Source organism: Panthera pardus, unplaced genomic scaffold, assembly GCF_024362965.1.
Source record: "Panthera pardus isolate Hobbes unplaced genomic scaffold, ASM2436296v1 HiC_scaffold_1, whole genome shotgun sequence".
Taxonomy (NCBI): Eukaryota; Metazoa; Chordata; class Mammalia; order Carnivora; family Felidae; genus Panthera; species Panthera pardus.
The window spans coordinates 88,821,331-88,839,413 of NW_026526654.1; the positions used below are offsets into that span (position 1 = coordinate 88,821,331).

Consider the following 18,083-nt stretch of genomic DNA (forward strand, 5'->3'; position numbering starts at 1 on the left):
ACCAAAATAGACATGAGAGCAACTGGAAATGCGGCGTGGAATAACTCGTCATGCTCCTGACCTTGTATTATGATGTCTTCACAGTGATGCTTCAGGGTTGTTATGACTACAGGCATCATTTAGCCAGGTGCCCCACTTGTAAATAAATTCTCGAAGATTCAGTAGTCGTTTGGGGGGCAGGCAGCCGGTGGTTCCTCCACTTCTCACAACCCGATCTTAAATTTGGGTTCCAGATCAAATTGCCAGATGCTACATGGCTTCTATACTAAATCTCAGGCAACTACCAGTTCCATCTTCGAAAAATGATAACGCCCTGGGGTCTGAGGTCGCCCCTGGGCACCTCCTCCTCCTCCTGGGAAGGAGGGATCAAAGGGGTGTTTTCATCTGTCAGTTCTGCCTGCAATACGGAGCATATTACTTCCAAGTACAGGGGTTCCTAACCTGAGATGCCATCGTAAGCATCGGAGGAGCTTAAAACAATGCCCATTCCTCGCCCGCACTTGAGGGGGGCACGGTCTGCTCCTTATCGGAAAATGGGCCCCGACTAGTCAGAGTCCGCAGGACCCCAGGGGAGCAAGTTCCGTACTTCGTGGCCCGAGGCCCACGACCCGGCCAAGGAAATCATTCCCAGCTGCCCCCCGACGTGAGACGCAACCCACGAGAGCCACGTCCTCTCCCGGGCAGCCATCCAGGAAGCGTCCGTCGCCGCGCGCACCGCTCCGGGCTCGCTTCCTTCTCGGCCCCCGGGGCCGGTCCGCACCCAGCCCCGCCACGCCCCCAACGGCCGCCGCCGGCGCAGGCCCCGCCCCCACGCCGGGCCCCGCCTCCTCTGGCGGCGGGAGCCACGCCCCCGGAGGCGCGGCGCGGGCTGCGGCGCGCGGAGGCGGGGCGGGCGTGGGCGCGGGGGCGGGGTGGGGGTGGGGGCGGCGGGATGCAGGACCGGGGCGGGACCCGGCCGGGCGAGGCGGGGGGAGGAGTCGCGGAGGGGCCTCCCATCTACTCTTCCTGGGGCTCGGGCTCGGGCTCGGCCTCGGAGGCGGGGCGCCTGGACGAGGAGCGGCCCGGAGCTGCCGAGTCGCCGCCGCCGCCGCCGCCGCCGCCGCCGGGGGCCTGGCGCTCCCCTCGACCGTGGGGCGCCGGCTTCTGCAGCCGCCAGCGGAACATGGCGCCGTGGACGTTCTGGCGCTGCTGCCAGCGCGGCGTGGGCTGGGTGCCGGTGCTCTTCATCACCTTCGTGGTCGTCTGGTCCTACTACGCGTACGTGGTGGAGCTGTGCGTGTGTGAGTACCCGGCGGCCGGGCTGCGGGCGGGCGGAAGGCCGGGCCTCTGCGGCCCCGCGCCCCGCCGGCCGGCGCCTGCGCTCGCCAGGCGGCCGGGGTCCGGCCCAGACCCGGGAGGAAGGCCGGGCCGCCGCGCCCGTGGCTTTGTCGCGGCGGTGCGGGGCGGCGCGGCCTTCCGGCGTGCGCGACGCCCCGCGCCGCGCTCCTCGGGGCCGAGGTCGGGGCGGAGCGAGGCGGTGTGAGCGTCCTGGGGTCTGCGGTCCCCCGCGGGCGCCTCGTTCTCCTGGGGCGGAGCGCTCAGAGAGGGGCTTTCCTCGAAAGGAGCAGCCGCACATCGTCCAAGTTTGTGTGTGTGTGTGTGTGTGTGTGTGTGTGTGTGTGTGTGTGTGTGTGTGTTGCATTCTTTGCTTTTGTTAATGTTTGCAATAAAGAAATCTGTCCCTCCTAGATCGCCTAACCAGCGCGGGAGGAAAACGGTGCCACCCGAAGAGCCAGCCGGCTGGGGGCCGGGGCGGGGGTGGGGGGTGGGGGGGGTGGGGACAGGTGGTCTGTTCGCTGTCCCCTGCTGACCGCAGCCAGGTGAGCGGCGCAAGAGTGAGCGCCCGCTTCTGATTTCTCGCGGCGCAGGACCCGTTTTAAAGTTCATTTCTTTCGAGTCCGAATCCAGGAACTGACACAAAATGCCATTTGTAAGACCGAAAGAATGAGTGAGATGAGATCTAGCCCGAGTCTCTTTTATATTACGTCCATGCTGGGGGTTTGAGGTCTCATGTTCGTTACTGCCGATTCTCTCGTTAGTTCTTCGTACCCAGTTGCTCACCAGGTTCCCTGGGATTAAAAAAAAAAAAAAAAAAAAGAGGAGTGGCATGGCGGTACACTTCGAGGACGTACGGTTCCGATTTGAATAAGTTGTCCTTAAGATGGAAGGGAAGTGTTTGTGATCCAAACGTTGTTTGAGGGCTCCGACTGTGTGTGTCACCGTGATGGGTTGCTCGGCCTTAAATGTTCGTAGGCTTTGAGTGTGCGGCTGTTCTGGGGTTAGGCTAGACGGTTAGGCTAGCCTTCTGCTTTCCCGTATGTCTGCTGTTTATAGCAGTGCGTCGTGAAAACTCAGGGCCGAGTGGGAAGTGGTGTTTGTAAAAGCAGTCCCTGGGCATCCCAGAATGATCTAGTTCGTCCCCAGACTGAGGCCACAGCTATCCAGAGGGCTCTTGTGACATGCACTTAAGAAGAGCCACCTGAGCTAGACCGATCCCAACAGGATGAAATGAAAAGTAGTTACAGCACCCAGTCCTCTTGCAGGTGGCAAACCCGGGACGCGTCGGGTTGTGGCTCTGGGATCTGTGCGGCTCTCCACTTGGTTTGGACTGAGTTCTGCACGTGAAAGAATGCTTTGCTTCAGGAAGTTTCAGGGTCGGTTTTTAAATGAAAATAACCACCTTCCAAAAAATTGTACAGAAAACTACCCCTGCGACTAGGCCCAGAATAAATTAGCTGTCAGTAACAATAGCGTTCATCTGTTGAATGAGATTGGAAAATGATGTTTGAATCCGTTAAAATTGACTAGATTTAGGTATTTCTTGAAGCTGCTTCCCAAAAGTGATAGCGATCATAGGACTGATTCTCTTCCGCTTTTGATAACGCTTGGTCTTATTTCCTCTGAAGTGGGCGTTGATTCCAGACGTGGTACCAGTCTCATTTAATTCTGTCGGGAGATTATTCCCACGCCATTCTAATGCCACAGTGGCTTCGAAGTGCATCTTGTGAAGGAACACGGTTACGTTGAAACCACACGTCTTAACCTGTAGGTGGGTTTTGTCCAGAATATCAAAAGGTGACATGAAACATAAGGAAAGGGAAATGAATATGAACTGGGAAGTGCTGGGTGCGAGTGTGGGTGGCGGGGACATTTTATTCTTTCCCTCCTTTAATCCTCAATATCTCATGGCATAGATGTCTCTACAGATGTAGGAAATGAGACTGAGCACATAGGTCGTCCTTTGGTCACACATGGTTGAGTGGCCGCTGTACTGTGATCCGCGTCTTTATAGTCTCCAGGTAACCTTGAGTGCGTCAGTGCAACTGTCATTGTTCCACGATTGGGGAAGGGGTTTTGGTGGGGATAAGTGGTTGCCCTTTCTGGAGATCGTAACTTGACGTAGGCTTTAGGCCCATCCTTTAGAGAGCATACCCCAGGATTTCATGAAGTTACACATTCTGCAACAAGTAAGGCCCAGTGCTTGACAAAATTTTAAAATATTCAGTAGCGAAAGGTCTTCCATAGGGCCTGCATTCAATGCTTCTAAGTTTGGGGCGCCTGGGTGGCTCAGTCAGGTAAGTGTCCGACTTTGGCTCAGATCATGATCTCGTGGTCTGGTGGTTCGAGGCCCACGTCGGGCTCCATGCTGATAGCTCAGAGCCTGGAGCCTGCTTTCGGTTCTGTGTCTCCCTCTCTCTCTCTCTGCCCCTCTCCCACTCACACTCTGTCCCTCTCTCTCTCAAAATAATAAATAAATATTTTAAAAAGTTTTAATACTTCCAAGTTATCTGAGTTTAACTAGGGAGGATTTGGGAGGTCTGCAGTGTCACGGGACTGTCTGGTTGAGCATAAAAGCTCATTCACTTTCATAGTGAAACTAACTTTACTGCTTATATATATTTATGTTTTCATAGCAGGGACCCTGCCACTAGAATATATCGCTATATAACTTTGCTTTAAGTTGAGTGAAGTGTGAGTTTTACCTGAAGTGCTGTTTTAGCATTATTTGCAATAGCTAAACTGCAGAAGTAGCCCAAGTGTCCACCGGTTGGTGAACGGATAAAGAGGAAATGGTGTATATATACAAGGGAATGTTACTCGGCCATAAGAAAGAATGAAACCTTGCCATTTGCAACAACATGGATGGAGCTAGAGACTATTACACTAAATGAAATCAGTTAGAGAAAAATATCATGTGATTTCACTCTTAGGTGGAATTTAAGAAACAAAACAAATGAACAACAGGAAAAAAAAGGCAAACCAAAAAATGGGCTGTTAATTACAGAGCACATAGGGGAGGTAGGTGAGAGGATTGGTAAAGTCGGTGAAGGGAATTAAGAGTACACGTGACGAGCACGGAGTGCTGTATGCAATTGTTGAATCGGCCTGTTTGACACCTGAAACTGATACAACACTAGTATGTTAACTACATGAATTAAAATAAAAAAATAAAGTGCTGTTTTAATGATTTTTATAGAGTTTTCTTCGTTCCTGGTAATTTTTTTATCAAACCAGATGGGAAAGGATGATTGTATCTTTACTGTGTTAATTCATTTAATACTCAGAAGTGAAATAATTTGTCCAGGGTCATACAACCAGTAAGTGGCGTCAAGTGGCTTGGAGCTAGAACCCGGGCTTTCAAACTTAGCTGCTATGCGGGGCGCCTGGACGGCTCAGGCGGCTAAGCGTCCGACTTCGGCTCAGGGCGTGATCTCGCGGTTCTTGTGTTCGAGCCCCGCGTGGGGCTCTGTGCTGACGGCTTGGAGCCTGGAGCCTGCTTCGGATTCTGTGTGTGTGTGTGTGTGTGTGTGTGTGTGTGTGTGTGTGTGTGTGTGTGTCTCTTTCTCTGCCCCTTACCCGCTCATGCTCTGTCTCTCTCTGTCTCTGAAAAAATGAATACTAAAAAAATAAAATAAAATTACTATGCAAGAATAGTCTACTTGGTTATCAGGATCTGTACACTGAAGGCAGATTTCAGTCTTATCTGTAATATATGTATAGAAGGTAATTTTCTGCTAAAAGGTAGCCGCAGAGGGTTCCTAAATATCTCAGACAATTAAAATGCCTGGCCCACAGGAAGACGGTTGACAAATAGGTTATGAGAGGCCCTCGTTCCATCTTAGCCTCTGTAAGTTTCTAATTTTGTAATTCCATACACACACGTATGAAACGTGTAATTCCTGTTACAAGACGGAATAATATTGAGGACAAAATTGAGTAAGAATTAATTAATCGAAGGTGGCCATGTTACAAGGGTGATAAGCAGAGAAATAAGGATCAAGTAATTAGTCATATCGGTGCTTGGTGTTCAGCTGAACTCCTCTTTTGATTTTCTCCCAAGGCTGATGTTTAAACATGAGTTTATGGGCGGATTGCCCCATTTTTACGCTTTGGTCAAGATGGTTATTTCTGAGGAAAGTGCTAATTCAGGTTCCCAGGGTTTTATCGGGATGTCTCATTCAGGTCAGCTAGAGCTGTTGATTGTAGACGTGTACCTCTTATGTGGCGTGTAGAAGATCTTAGAGCCCAGAGAGGTTTTAGAGATGATCTAATCATTGCATTTATTTAGCTTATGAAGAAACTACTGCATGGAACAGCTGTGTGGTTTGCCCGAGGATGGATATGCCTCTTTTCTCGGAGAGAAGTATGTAGAGTAGAAGTGGAACCTCTGAGTCTATATATCTGACATTCCTGTGTCTCCTTCGTAATTTCTTCAAATTTAGAATGAGGCAAGATAAATAGTTTAAATATCAACATTGAGCGTAGCTCTTGCCACAGTTGATTCCAGTGTTTTTTATTGATTTCAAAAGAACCAGCTTTTGATTTTTCTTGATTTTATTTTCTGTTTCATGGATTTCTTGCCTGATATTTATTATTTCTTTTCTTTCTTTTACTTTGGGTTCCTTTGCTCTTTTTTCTAGTTTTTTTTTCTTTTTTTTCTTTTTAGAGAGTGCGAGCAGGGGAAGGGCCGAGGGGACGGGGGAGAGAGAATCTTAAGCAGGCTCCGTGCCCAGCATGGAGTCCAAGGTGGGGCTCCATCCCATGACCCTGGGATCATGACCTGAACCAAACTCACGTTGGACACTCAACTGACTGAGTCACTCAGGTACGCCCACTCTTTTTCTAGTTTCTTAATATGGAAACTGGAGTCACTGATTTGAGTCCTTTCTTACGTGTTTAGTCTTGGAAATTTACTCCAGATACTGCTTAATTCACATCCCATCAATGTTGATATGTTATACTTTCATTTTCATTCAGTTAAAACAATTTTCTAATTTCACTTTTGGTTTCAACTTTGACCCATGGGTCAGACTAGAACTATGCCAGTTTGCAGTTATTTGAAGATTTTTCCAGGTACCTTTTGGTACTGATTTTGAATCAGTTCCATGTGGTTGGAAGACATACCTTGCATGACACGAGTCTTTATGTACCTGGGCTTGTTTTTTGGCCCAAACTGTGGTCTGTGGTAGAAGCATTTCATCTGCATTTGAGGAAAATGTATTCAGTGTTCAGTCGTGTTTTGCTGTTTGCCATTAGGTAGAGTTTTCTATTATGTCATAATGTGCTGTGGATGTCAAGGCAAGTTGGTTGACAGTGTGTTTCAGGTCTCCTATGTTCTTGCTGATTTGCTCTTTGTTCTAGCAATTAATTATTGAGAGAGGTATGACTATAATTACGCATTTGTCTCTCCTTGTGGTTCTGGCAGTTTTTGCTTCATGCATTTTTCAGCTCTGTAATTAGGTACATATAATGTTTGGGATTATTGTGTTCTCTTGGTGAATTGACCCTTTGTCATTATGAAATGACTTTCTTATCCCTGGTATTGTTTGCTTTCAAATCTCGTTTGGCAGATATTAACAGTACCACTAATCTTCCTTGTGATTAGTGTTAGCATTGCAGATCCTTCCCTGTCCTTTTAACTTGTTTGTGTCTTTATATTTAAAATGCATTTAAAATGCCTGGGTGGCTCAGTCGGTTCAGCGTCCCAACTCTTGATCTCAGGGATGTGAGTTTAAGCCCCACATTGGGCTTCATGTTGGGTGTGATGCCTATTTTAAAAAAAGAATTGAAATGCATTTCCTATAAGCAGCATGTAGTTGGGTTTTTTGTTTGTTTGCTTGTTTGTTTTAATTCAATCCAGTCTGAAATGTCTGGCCTTTTTTCCCCTTTTTTGGGGGCGCTTTATAGAGCTAAAATTGACATATAACATTATATTAGCTTCAAGTGTACCACATAATAATTTAAAATCTAAATATATTTGACATAATTAAATGATCACTGCAGTAAGTCTGGTTAACGTCCATCACCCACATATAGTTAAGTAATTTTTTTGCTTGTGTTGAGAACTTTAAATATAAACTCTCTGCAACTTTCAAATATACAATAATATTATCAACTATAGTCACCCTGCTGTACAATCTATTTTAATTGAGGTGTTTTAACCAGTAACATGTAGTGTGATTATGATGTAGTTAGGTTTAAGTCTTATCATTTGCCATTTTTTAAATCTGTCCTACCCTTTGTTCCCTTTTCCTTCTCCTTCTGCCTTCTTTTGAGATTATTTTAAAAATTTTTTTACTGTTTATTTTTTGAGAGTGTGCAAGTAGGGGAGGGGCAGAGAGAGGGGGACAGAGGGTTGGGAACTGGCTCCACGCTAACAGCAGGGAGCCCAACGTGGGGCTCAAACTCAGGAACCCTGAGGTCATGACCTGAGCCAAAGTCCACGCTCAACTGACTGAGCCACCCAGGCGCCCCTTGAGTTAATTTTTAAATGATTTTTGAGTTTCGGTTTTTTAAAATGATTCTATTTTCTCTCCTTTGTTGGCTTATCAGCTGTAACTGTTATTTTAGTGATTTGCGTTAGGGTTTACAGCATACATTTTTAAAAATGTTTTTATGTATTTTTGACAGAGCGCGCGCGCAAGTAGGGGAGGGGTGAGGGGAGGGGTGGGTACAGAGGATCTGAAGCAGGCTCTGCACTGACAGCAGAGAGCCCGAGGCGGGGCTTGAACTCATGAGCCGTGAGACCAACACCTGAGCTGAAGTCAGATGCTCAACCAACTAAGCCACCCAGGCGCCCCTTAGAGAGTCTAATTTCCATTTGACATTCAGTTAATGTGTGTTCAGTTGAATAGAATCATACAGTGAGGGTCTTCAAAGTCACTTGAATTGTGTTTGAATATGTTAGAACAAACATCCACAGTAACAATATTAATTAAATTGTAATTACCTGACATATATTTCCGTAGTCTTCAGGGTTGAAGCCTAGATGAGAATGCTTATTGGTTCTGTATCTGTAGTCTTTGTTTTGGATAATGAAACAGTGATTCTTTGAAATTATGCTCATGTTATTTAGGAAAAAATTCTGGCTCCCTATATCTCATCCCCAGTGGTTGACATAATTATAGGAAAATTTAAGACGTGATTTAGAATATTTTTAAAAACCTTCTTATTTTGTTATTTCCTTTTCCTATCTGTTCTCAGATCCTGGAGTGTAGTAATTTTCTATATAACTTGCCTTTTGAAAGCTATAGTGCCCTGCAAGCCTTATTTACATTCTATAATTATCCCAGCCTTCTTTCCTTTTTTTCTTTTTCTAAAGAACAGATTTTTTTTTCTTTCCACTGCTAGTGAATTAATCTGTTCTTATGTTATTCTCTGTTGAGACCAGAAAGCAAACTGGTCAGAGAGCTCTATAAACAAGTATCAAAAAAAAAAAAAAAAAGCCAGAAAACAAAAACAGCTCAACCCAAATGAACAAAAAGAGCTTTTTTTTTTAATGTTTATTTATTTTTGAGAAAGAGACAGAGCACGAGCAGTGGAGGGGCCAAGAGAGAGGGAGACACAGAGTATGAAGCAGGCTCTAGGCTCTGAGCTGTTAGCACAGAGCCCAATGCGGGGCTTGAACTCACAAACTGGGAGATCATGACCTGAGCCAAAGTCAGATGCTCAACCAACTGAGCCACCCAGGCGCCTCAGAAAGAGCTTTTATATATTCTTTTATATAAACTGATCCTTTGCGTCTTCACTGGTTTCTTATAAGACAGGAGATATGAAGGAGAAGGTACTGGACAACTTAGAAACCAAGGCAGACTGTTTGGAAGAGGGTGATGCCCTAGTGATACAAATAAAACTTTCCTTCTCCCCTGTCCTCTTCTAGTTTGTGACACAGAAGATACAGCATGTATCTTTCTTTGTCTCTCTTTGTCCTTGTCTCTCTCTCTCTCCCCTGAACCAGCTCTTCCTGTCCTAGCTCAGTAAATAGTTTCATCCTTCTCGTTTCTTGGTTGACGAATCATCCCGTATCCAACATCAGCAAATCCTGGCATTGAATCTGCCTGCTGACCATCACTACTGCCACTGGATTCGTTCAAGCCACCATAAAATCTCTGTCTTGTGAAGCAGATTGAAAAACAGGATTCCAGCAATTTGCACCTCCTTTCGTCAGGATAGGGAGTCTTTGCCTCCCCCGTGAGTCTGGGCTTGGCATTGTACTGGCTTTGATCGATAGAATGTGATAGAAGTGACGTGTGAGATTTGGACCCGAGGCATCAAGATAGCATGCCTCTCCTGTCTCTGCTCTTTGAAACCGATTGCCTTAAGGGAGGTCAGACTCTCTGGAGAGAGAGGCCCAGCCAAGATGAGCTAAGTGCCAGAGGCCTTGATGTGTGAATGAGACCATCTTAGACTCTCCTGCCCCAGCGGAGCTGCCAGTTGACTGTAACGAGCAGGAGAACAGTCCAGCTGATCACGGCCTGAACTGCTAACCCCCATGATTCCTGGAAATAATACATGGTGGTTTTTGAAGCCATTGAGTTATCGGTGGTTTGTTACATCATTGTAGTACTCGACATTTTTGGCGCTCTCTCCTCACCCCGTACCCCGTCCGCTCTCCACACAGCAGCCGGAATAACTCCTTGAAAATCAATACCACATTTGTCACTCCTCTTCTGAAAACCCCGGCTGGCTTCCTGTCTTGTTCAGTGGACTACCTGAGGTCCCTACCATGGCCTCCTCCCCTCACGACTTCTCCGACATAATTTCCTCTCCATTCCTCCTTTGTTTCTACAGCTGCTACACACTGGCCTCCTGGCCATACTAATACTCGTTGGATGATCTTCATAAATTATTTAACCTGCCTGTGCTTGTTGCCATGCTATAAAATGGAATAATACCGGTCTTGCAAAATAATGTAAAGTTTTTAGCAGAGCAGGCTTTCAGATATTACTGGAGGTGGGGCAAAGATTTAAGTAGCCACTAGCATATTTTTTCTTGTCTTCCTTTTTTTGGGCAGTTTTCTTTGTTTCTTTATTTTTAGTTTTTTACAATGTTTATTTATTTATTTTGAGAGAGAGGGAGAGAGAGCACCAGCAGGGGTGGGGGGCAGAAAGAGGGAGAGGGAAGATCTCAGGCAGTCTCCATGCGGCCAGCGCAGAGCCTGACATCGGGCTCAGTCACACAAACCGGGAGGTCATGACCTGAGCCAAAACCAAGAGTCTGACGCTTAACCAGGTGGCCACCCAGGCGCCCCGTGTTTCTCTATTTTTAATTCTTAGAGTTTTTATCCCTTCCTCCCTCTGACTTCAGTGAATGAAAGAGCACTTTCTTACAGTCTTTTTTAATTCTTAATTGACTGTGTCTGAAGATCATATTACAAAAGCGTGTGCCTATCTGGCATGAGCGGGTGGGGGGGGGGGGGACGGGGAGTATGCTGAGAGAGGGGGTCCTCCACGTCACATGGGACTTTAAGAAGATTGATACCTGGCACTGTTCTTGCAGGTGTATGAGCTACACAGATTTAGGTGTTGCCGAGATACGCAGCACGTCGTCCTTAGGGGATGGGCCTCCCCACTGAGCTCAAGTAGTAGGTCCCAAGTAATGGTGATGATGCTTTGATGGAAAACAGGTTTCTCTAAAGTTGAGATCCACACGCCTTGATGATAAAAGATCGTTTAAAATTATTTTTAGAACATTCCTGTTCTCTGTGTCCTCTCACTTCTTCCAATGCTTCGTTATGCTTACTAACGTGAACGTAGGCCCACCCAGTTGGAATCATAGGAGGAGGCATTTTTATTAGCGTACTAATTGGACGACATATAAACCTAAGTATGAACTTATTAAATGTGAAGTCTTCAGGGAAGCTTTTTAAACTAATTGCATGAAAAGGATATCATCAGCACCTGAAGGAATTAATCACACCGAAATGTTATTTTTGCACGTGGATCGCATATATCACTGGTGTGAATTTACACTGAGTTTTTCTTGTTCCTGGTACTGTATGATTCTTATTTTTCTGTGGATAAGTGGTATACTTTTTACAAGTATTAAAAAAGGAGAAGTGAGGGGTCATGGCTATGAGAAATACCATGTACACACATGCAGTAGCTTCCTAACAGCCCCCCCCCCCCTCAAATGTCAGCAGGAATCATTAAAAATCCGAGGCAAGATGATGACTTCTGTGTTCAGCAGCCTCCAGTGGCTTTCCTCTTTGCTCCTCACGAAATCCAGCGTTCTTTCTGTAGTCCGTCAGGCCCTAAGTGTTCTGGTCTGCCACTGATTTTGACTCCTCTCTTCTCTGCCCACTTTGCTTCAGCCAAACACGCCTCCTTGCTTTTTACCTGTCAGACCACGCACGTCCCACCTGAGGACCTTTGTACTTCCTTCTCTTTCTGCTTGGGATGCTTTCCTCCCAGATTCCGAAGGGCTGCTTCTCTCCATCTAGGTTTCTCTCGAAAGGCTCAACTGTCAGAGAGGCTTTGCTGACTGCGCCATGGAACATAAGTACTTCCTCTTTCACTTTCTTACGCCGCGTTGTTTTTCTTCATGGCACTTACTGCTGCTTAATGTAGTTATTTGTGTTTCTCTCCTGAGTAATATGTTCACTGCTTTATTTCCAGAACCTAAAAACAGGTCCTGCTTAATATGTACTCAGATATTTGTTGACTGAGTGAATTGATTACATAGCACCAATTTCCATGCTAGTAGAAGAGGGAGAATTGAATGTATTCACATAGGAGATAGCTCACAATCTTGAATACAGATATGCCCCCGACCTTAAGAATATCTCCGTGTTGATTTCGTCATTTAACAAACATTAAGTGCGTATAGTGTTCTCCGTACCGTATTTGGCACTGGGAATACAAAGATGTATAAATGTGCACGGTCAAATGCACTTGTACTTCATATAGTAGTTCTTTAATATCACAGTGCTCATTTGCATATTACAAGTTTCCGTTTTAAATGCCAGTGTAATTAACAGTGTTGTATTAGTTTCAGGGGTACAGTGTAGTGATTGAGCAGTCCCGTAGACTTCGCATCTCTCGTCAGCATAAGCGTCCTCTTAATCCCCTTCCCCTGTTTCATCCACCACCCACCTCCCCTCTGGTAACCATCAGTTTGTGCTCTGTAGTTGAGAGTCGGTTATGTTTGGTTTGCCTTTGTTCATTCGTTTTGCCTTCTAAATTCCACAGAGGAGTGAAACCGTGCGCTATTCGTCTTTCTCTGACCGGCTTATTTCACATAGCATTGCACCCTCTGGATCCATCCGTGTAGTTGCAAATGGCAAGGTTTCCTTCTTTATGGCTCAGTAACATTCCATTGTGAATATACAGCACAGCTTCTTTTTTTTTTTTTTAATTTTTTTTTTTAACGTTTATTTATTTTTGAGACAGAGAGAGACAGAGCATGAACGGGGGAGGGGCAGAGAGACGGAGACACAGAATCGGAAGCAGGCTTCAGGCTCCAGGCTCTGAGCCATCGGCCCAGAGCCCGACGCGGGGCTCGAACTCACGGACCGCGAGATCGTGACCTGAGCTGAAGTCGGACGCTCAACCGACTGAGCCACCCAGGCGCCCCTATAGCACAGCTTCCTTATGCATTTATCTGTCGGCACTTGGGTTGCTGCCATAGGTGGTTATTGTAAATAATGCTGCAGTAAACATAGGGGTGCGTATATCCCTTCAAGTTAGCGTTTTCATATTCTTTGAGTAAATACCCAGTTGTGCAGTTCCTGGATCATAGAGTCGCTCTATTTTTCATGTTTTCAAGAACCTCCGTCCTCCACAGTGGCTGTACCAGTTTGCATTTCTACCATCAGTGCACAAGGGTTCCTTTTTCTCTACTTCCTCACCAACGCTTGTTTCTTAAGTTTTTGGGTTTAGCCATTCTGACAGGAGTGAGATGATCTCTCGTTGTGGTTTTGATTTGCATTTCCTTGATCATTAGTGATGTTGAGTACATCTTCCTGTGTCTGTTAGACAAATGTGTGTCTTCTTGGACAAATGTCTATTCATGTCTTCTCCCATTTTTAATTGCATTATTTGTTTTTTTGGTGTTGAGTTGTAGAAGTTCTTCATCTAGTTTGGATATTAACCCTTTATTGTATAGGTCATTGGCAAATATCTTCCATTCGGTAGGTTTTTTAGGTTGTTGATTGTTACCTTTGCTGTGCAGAAGCTTTATATTTTGATGTAATCCCAATAGTTTATTTTTGCTTTTGTTTCCCTTGCCTCAGGAGACACATCTAAGAAGTTGCTATGGCCGATGTCAAAGGTTACTGTCTTTGCTCTTTTATGGTTTCAGGTCTCATATGTAGGTCTTTGATCCATTTTGAATTTATTTTTTGTGTGTAAGAAAGTCATCCAGTTTCATTCTTTTGCATGTGGCTGTCCAGTTTTCTCAGTGCCATTTATGAAGAGATTGTCTTTTTCTGATTGGATATTCTTTCTTACTTTGTTAAAGATTATTTGACCATATAATTAGCAATTTCCTTCTGGGCTCTGTATTCTTTTCCATTGATCTATGTGTCTGTTTTTCTGCCAGCACTGTGCTGTCTTGATCACTACGGCTTTGTAATATAACTTGAAGTCTGGAATTGTGATAACTCCAGTTTTGTTTCTTATTTTTTCAAGATTTTTTTTGGCTATTTGGGGTCTTTTGTGGTCCCATACAAATTATAGGATTGTTTGTCCTAGTTCTTTGAAAAATGCTGTTGGTATTTTGATAAGGATTGCATTAAATGTGTAGATTGCTTTGGGTAATAATAGATATTTTTTAACAATATGTGTTCTTCCAGTCTACGAGTATGGAATGTCTATTTTTTTGTGTCGTCTTCAATTTCTTTCATCAGTGTTTTATAGTTTTCAGAGTACAGGTCTTTCACCTCTTTTGTTAAGTTTATTCCTAGATATTTTATGCATATTACAAGTTTTAAGAAGCCCTGCCATAACCAAGTCAGTAACTGTTTCACCCAGTATTTTTCTAAACTTTTGCCGTAGAATTCTTTTTTCATGAAATACCTATTTAAATTCTTTTAGACTTGTTGATCTTTGGGGACAAAGCTACCAATAGTGGTGAAGGGGGTGGAGGGTGGGGAGCACATCACTACTGAAAGGACTGTGCCTCTGGAAAAAGTGGTATTACCGTCCATCCGGGAGGTAGTAGCTAATTTCTTCTACTTACCTTTTGTTATTAAATTCATCATTTAGGAAGAAAAGGCATTATTGCTGTAGATGATGAAGAATTACTTGAAAAATGCCAACATCTATTTCTAATTTTATGTATTTTTTTAAGGTTTATTTATTTATTTTGAGAGAGTGAGAGAGAGAATGAGTGCTAACAGAGGAGGGGCAGAGAGAGAGGGAGAGAGAGAATCCGAAGCAGGCTCTGCACTGTCAGCACAGAGCCCAATGTGGGTCTTGAACTCACAACTGTAGGAACATGACCTGAGCTGATATCAAGAGTCGGATGCTTAACTGACTGAGCCATTAAGATGCCCCTATTTCTCATTTTAAAAAAGACTTGATAAAATAGTAATAAATGACTTTTGGACAAAATTGCACGCATACAAAATACTTGATCACGTTCTGCTAAAACCAGGAACAAGTAAGATGCTTTGTTACCATGGCCATTGCTGTGTGCCATTGTACTGTATTGACAAAATCAACTGCTATATTCAATCAAGAGAAAATAATTAGAAGCCTAAGACATTGGAAAGGAATAGAAAAAGCTACTTCTCTGTGTAGATGATGTGATAGTATATGTTGAAAAGCCAAGAGGATCAATAACAGCAGAACGCTGAAACCAAAAGAAGTGAGTAAAATTAGCAAACAAAGACCCAATACTTTCTGTATATACATAATAATTTGTTTGAAAACATAGTGGGAGAAAAGTCTCCTTTTCCACTAACATCAAAAAGATAAAATACTTAAGAATAAACTTAAGAAATATGCCAAATCTGTAAGGGGTAAACATTCTTGAAAAACACAAAAGTAGACTTAAATAAGTGGAAAGACATTTCACATTTCATGTTCATGAATAGAATAACTCAACATTACAGAGATTTCTGATCTCCTCAAGTCAATATATAAATGAATTCCCTTCTCAACAAAGTTGTCTTTTTTCTGGCACTAGATAAGTCGATCCTAAAAGTCATTGGGAAAAACAAACAAGAAAGAACCAGGAAACCTCTGAAAAAGAGTCATAAAGAGGGCAAGCCCCACCAGATTTTAAACTACAAAACCTCTATAATTAAATCTGTGGGGGGAGCCTGGGTGGCTCAGTCAGTTGAGTGTCTGACTCTTGATTTCGGGTCAGGTCATGATCTCATGGTTAATGGGATCAAGCCCCACATCGGGCTCTGGGCTGACAACATGGAGCTTGCTTGGGATTCTCTCTCTTTCTCTCTCTCTGCCCTTCCCTTGCTCATGCACCGTGCGCGCGCTGTCTCTCTTAAATTAAAAAAAACCTGTTGGGGTAAGGGGGTATTTGAGAACTCACTCTACTGTCCCTTCAGTTTTGCTCTGAACCTAAAGCTGCTCTAGAAAATAAAGCCTTAAACAATTGTATGGTATGGTGCGTGGATAGAAGTATTGGCCAACGGAGCCGACTAGAATGTCCACAAATAGTAATTATAGAAATGTAGGACATGATGAAAGTAGCATCTCAAGTCACAGAGGAACCGATGGGACGACTGGGTGGATATTTGGTGAGAGATAAAATCCAGTCCGTACCTCACATGATGCTCCAAGAATAAACTACAAATTGATAAAATCTTATTTTTGCTTTGCTTCTATTTCAGCATTTTAATTTTATTATTTTTTTAATGTTTATTTATTTATTTTGAGAGACAGCAAGAGCTGAGGAGGGGCAGAGAGAGGGAGAGAGAGAGAGAGAGAGAGACAGAGAGAGAGAGAGACAGAGAGAGAGAGAGAGAGAGAGAGAGAGAATCCCAAGCAGGCTGCACACTGCCAGCACAGAGCCCGATGGAGGGCTTGATCTCACAAACCGTGAGATCATGACCTGAGCCAAGATCAAGAGTTGGATGCCTAACCGCCTGAGCCAGCCCCCCGGGCGTCCCTAAACTTTTAATTTCAAAGTAATTTCAGACTTGGGAAAAATAGTCCGAAGGATTTTCATATATCCTTCACCCTGATTCCCTGAATGTTATTATTTGCTGCACGTTCTTTGTCATTGTCTCTGAAAGAGTTTGAGAGTAAGTTGCAGATATAATGTCCCTTCACCGATACTTCAGTGATATTTTCTAAGAACAAGTTTGTTCAAACTTCTGTAACAGCACCGCAGACCAGGTGGCTTATAAACAACAGAAATTTATTTCTCAGAAGGCTGGGAAGTGCAGCGTCAGGCACCACAGATTTGTCGTCTGGTGCGGGCCCGCTTACTGGTTCATAGATGGCCATCTTTTCGCTATATCATCACGTGGCAGAAGGGACAAAGGATTTCTCTGAGATCTCCTATAAGGGCACTAATCCCATTCTCGAAGGCTTCACCTTTATGACCTAGTCACCTCCCAAGGGCCCCATCTTCAAAAAATCTATGAATTGGGCGGGGGGGGGGGGGGGCACAAACTTCCATCCGCAGCAAAGAACATTTTCTTACGTAGTATCAGCATACGGTTCACAAAATCAGGAAATTAGCGTTGATAAAACACTACCCCAGTCTGTAAGCCTTATTCAGATTTCACCAGGTGCCCCACTCATCCCTTCTGCTCCACAGTCCCGCCTAGGATCACGCACTGCGGGTAGTCCCCCGTCTCTTAGTGTCTTTTCATCTGGAAGAGTTGCTCAGTATTGCTTTCCCTCTCGTGACCATAACAGTTTTTTTTTTTTTTCCAACGTTTTTTATTTATTTTTGGGACAGAGAGAGACAGAGCATGAACGGGGGAGGGGCAGAGAGAGAGGGAGACACAGAATCGGAAACAGGCTCCAGGCTCCGAGCCATCAGCCCAGAGCCTGACGCGGGGCTCGAACTCACGGACCGCGAGATCGTGACCTGGCTGAAGTCGGACGCTTAACCGACTGCGCCACCCAGGCGCCCCAAGACCATAACAGTTTTGACGAGGACAGGCCTCCTCTGCGGAATGCCCCTTAAATCGGGTGGTGCTTCGTCACGATTAGATTCAAAGCGCGTGTTTTTAGCAGGAGTACCCCAGAGTGACGCTCTGCCATGGATTGTACCACGTGTCGGATGTTAACTTCAGTTAGCACTTCAGGCGCTTCAGGCCAAGTTTCTCCATCCCGTAAAGGTCCAGTGTCTCTTTGTAATTAAGAAGTAGACTCCGACGTACCACACAGATCCTTCGAGGAGGCGCTTGCCGCTCAGTTGTGTCAGCTTCTGGCTGTCAGCTCTGTCATGACTAACTGCACACACGGTCACACCTTCCTGTGCCAGCCTGCGTCCATCCGGGGTCTGAGTGAGAAGGGGCCCGCCTGCTCTAGAGCTGTCTGTAGTCGGCCAAGGTTTTGATCAGCCTGTGCCACGGTTGGATTTCTCCTTAGTACATGGCTTGTGGCCCGCACGGTGTCTCGGCATCTGACCCCAGATGGGTGTCTTTGTGGGCAAATACCTTGCGACTCTGTAATCTGCTCCTCATATTGTCCCAGATCTGGCCCGTAGGAGCCCCTTCAACTTTTCCATGTTCTTTCAACATGTCGCCATCATTTATCCTTTCCTGACTTTCTGGCAACACAAGATTTTTCAGGCTTATCTGATACTTTTCCCCTTTCAAAATGGGCCACATTTGAATG

General features: G+C 45.0%; 1 protein-coding gene across 6 annotated transcripts in view; it reads left to right on the plus strand.

Annotated features, from left to right (window-relative positions):
• Positions 1 to 983: 983 nt before the first annotated feature.
• The window catches only part of ZDHHC20 (zinc finger DHHC-type palmitoyltransferase 20), a 75,639-nt gene continuing 58,539 nt past the window's right edge, over positions 984 to 18,083 (plus strand). For 4 of the 6 annotated variants that reach the window (XR_008421596.1, XM_019447997.2, XM_053900963.1 and 1 more), the window contains exon 1: positions 985 to 1,280. Coding sequence is in view for 3 of the 6 variants with exons in the window: in XM_019447997.2 (XP_019303542.1) it covers positions 1,163 to 1,280 (118 nt within the window). In the remaining 3 variants the exon portion in view is untranslated. Of the gene's footprint in view, positions 1,281 to 18,083 lie in introns of all 6 variants that reach the window. The other 2 variants (XR_002079618.2, XR_008421601.1) reach the window with 2 other exon arrangements.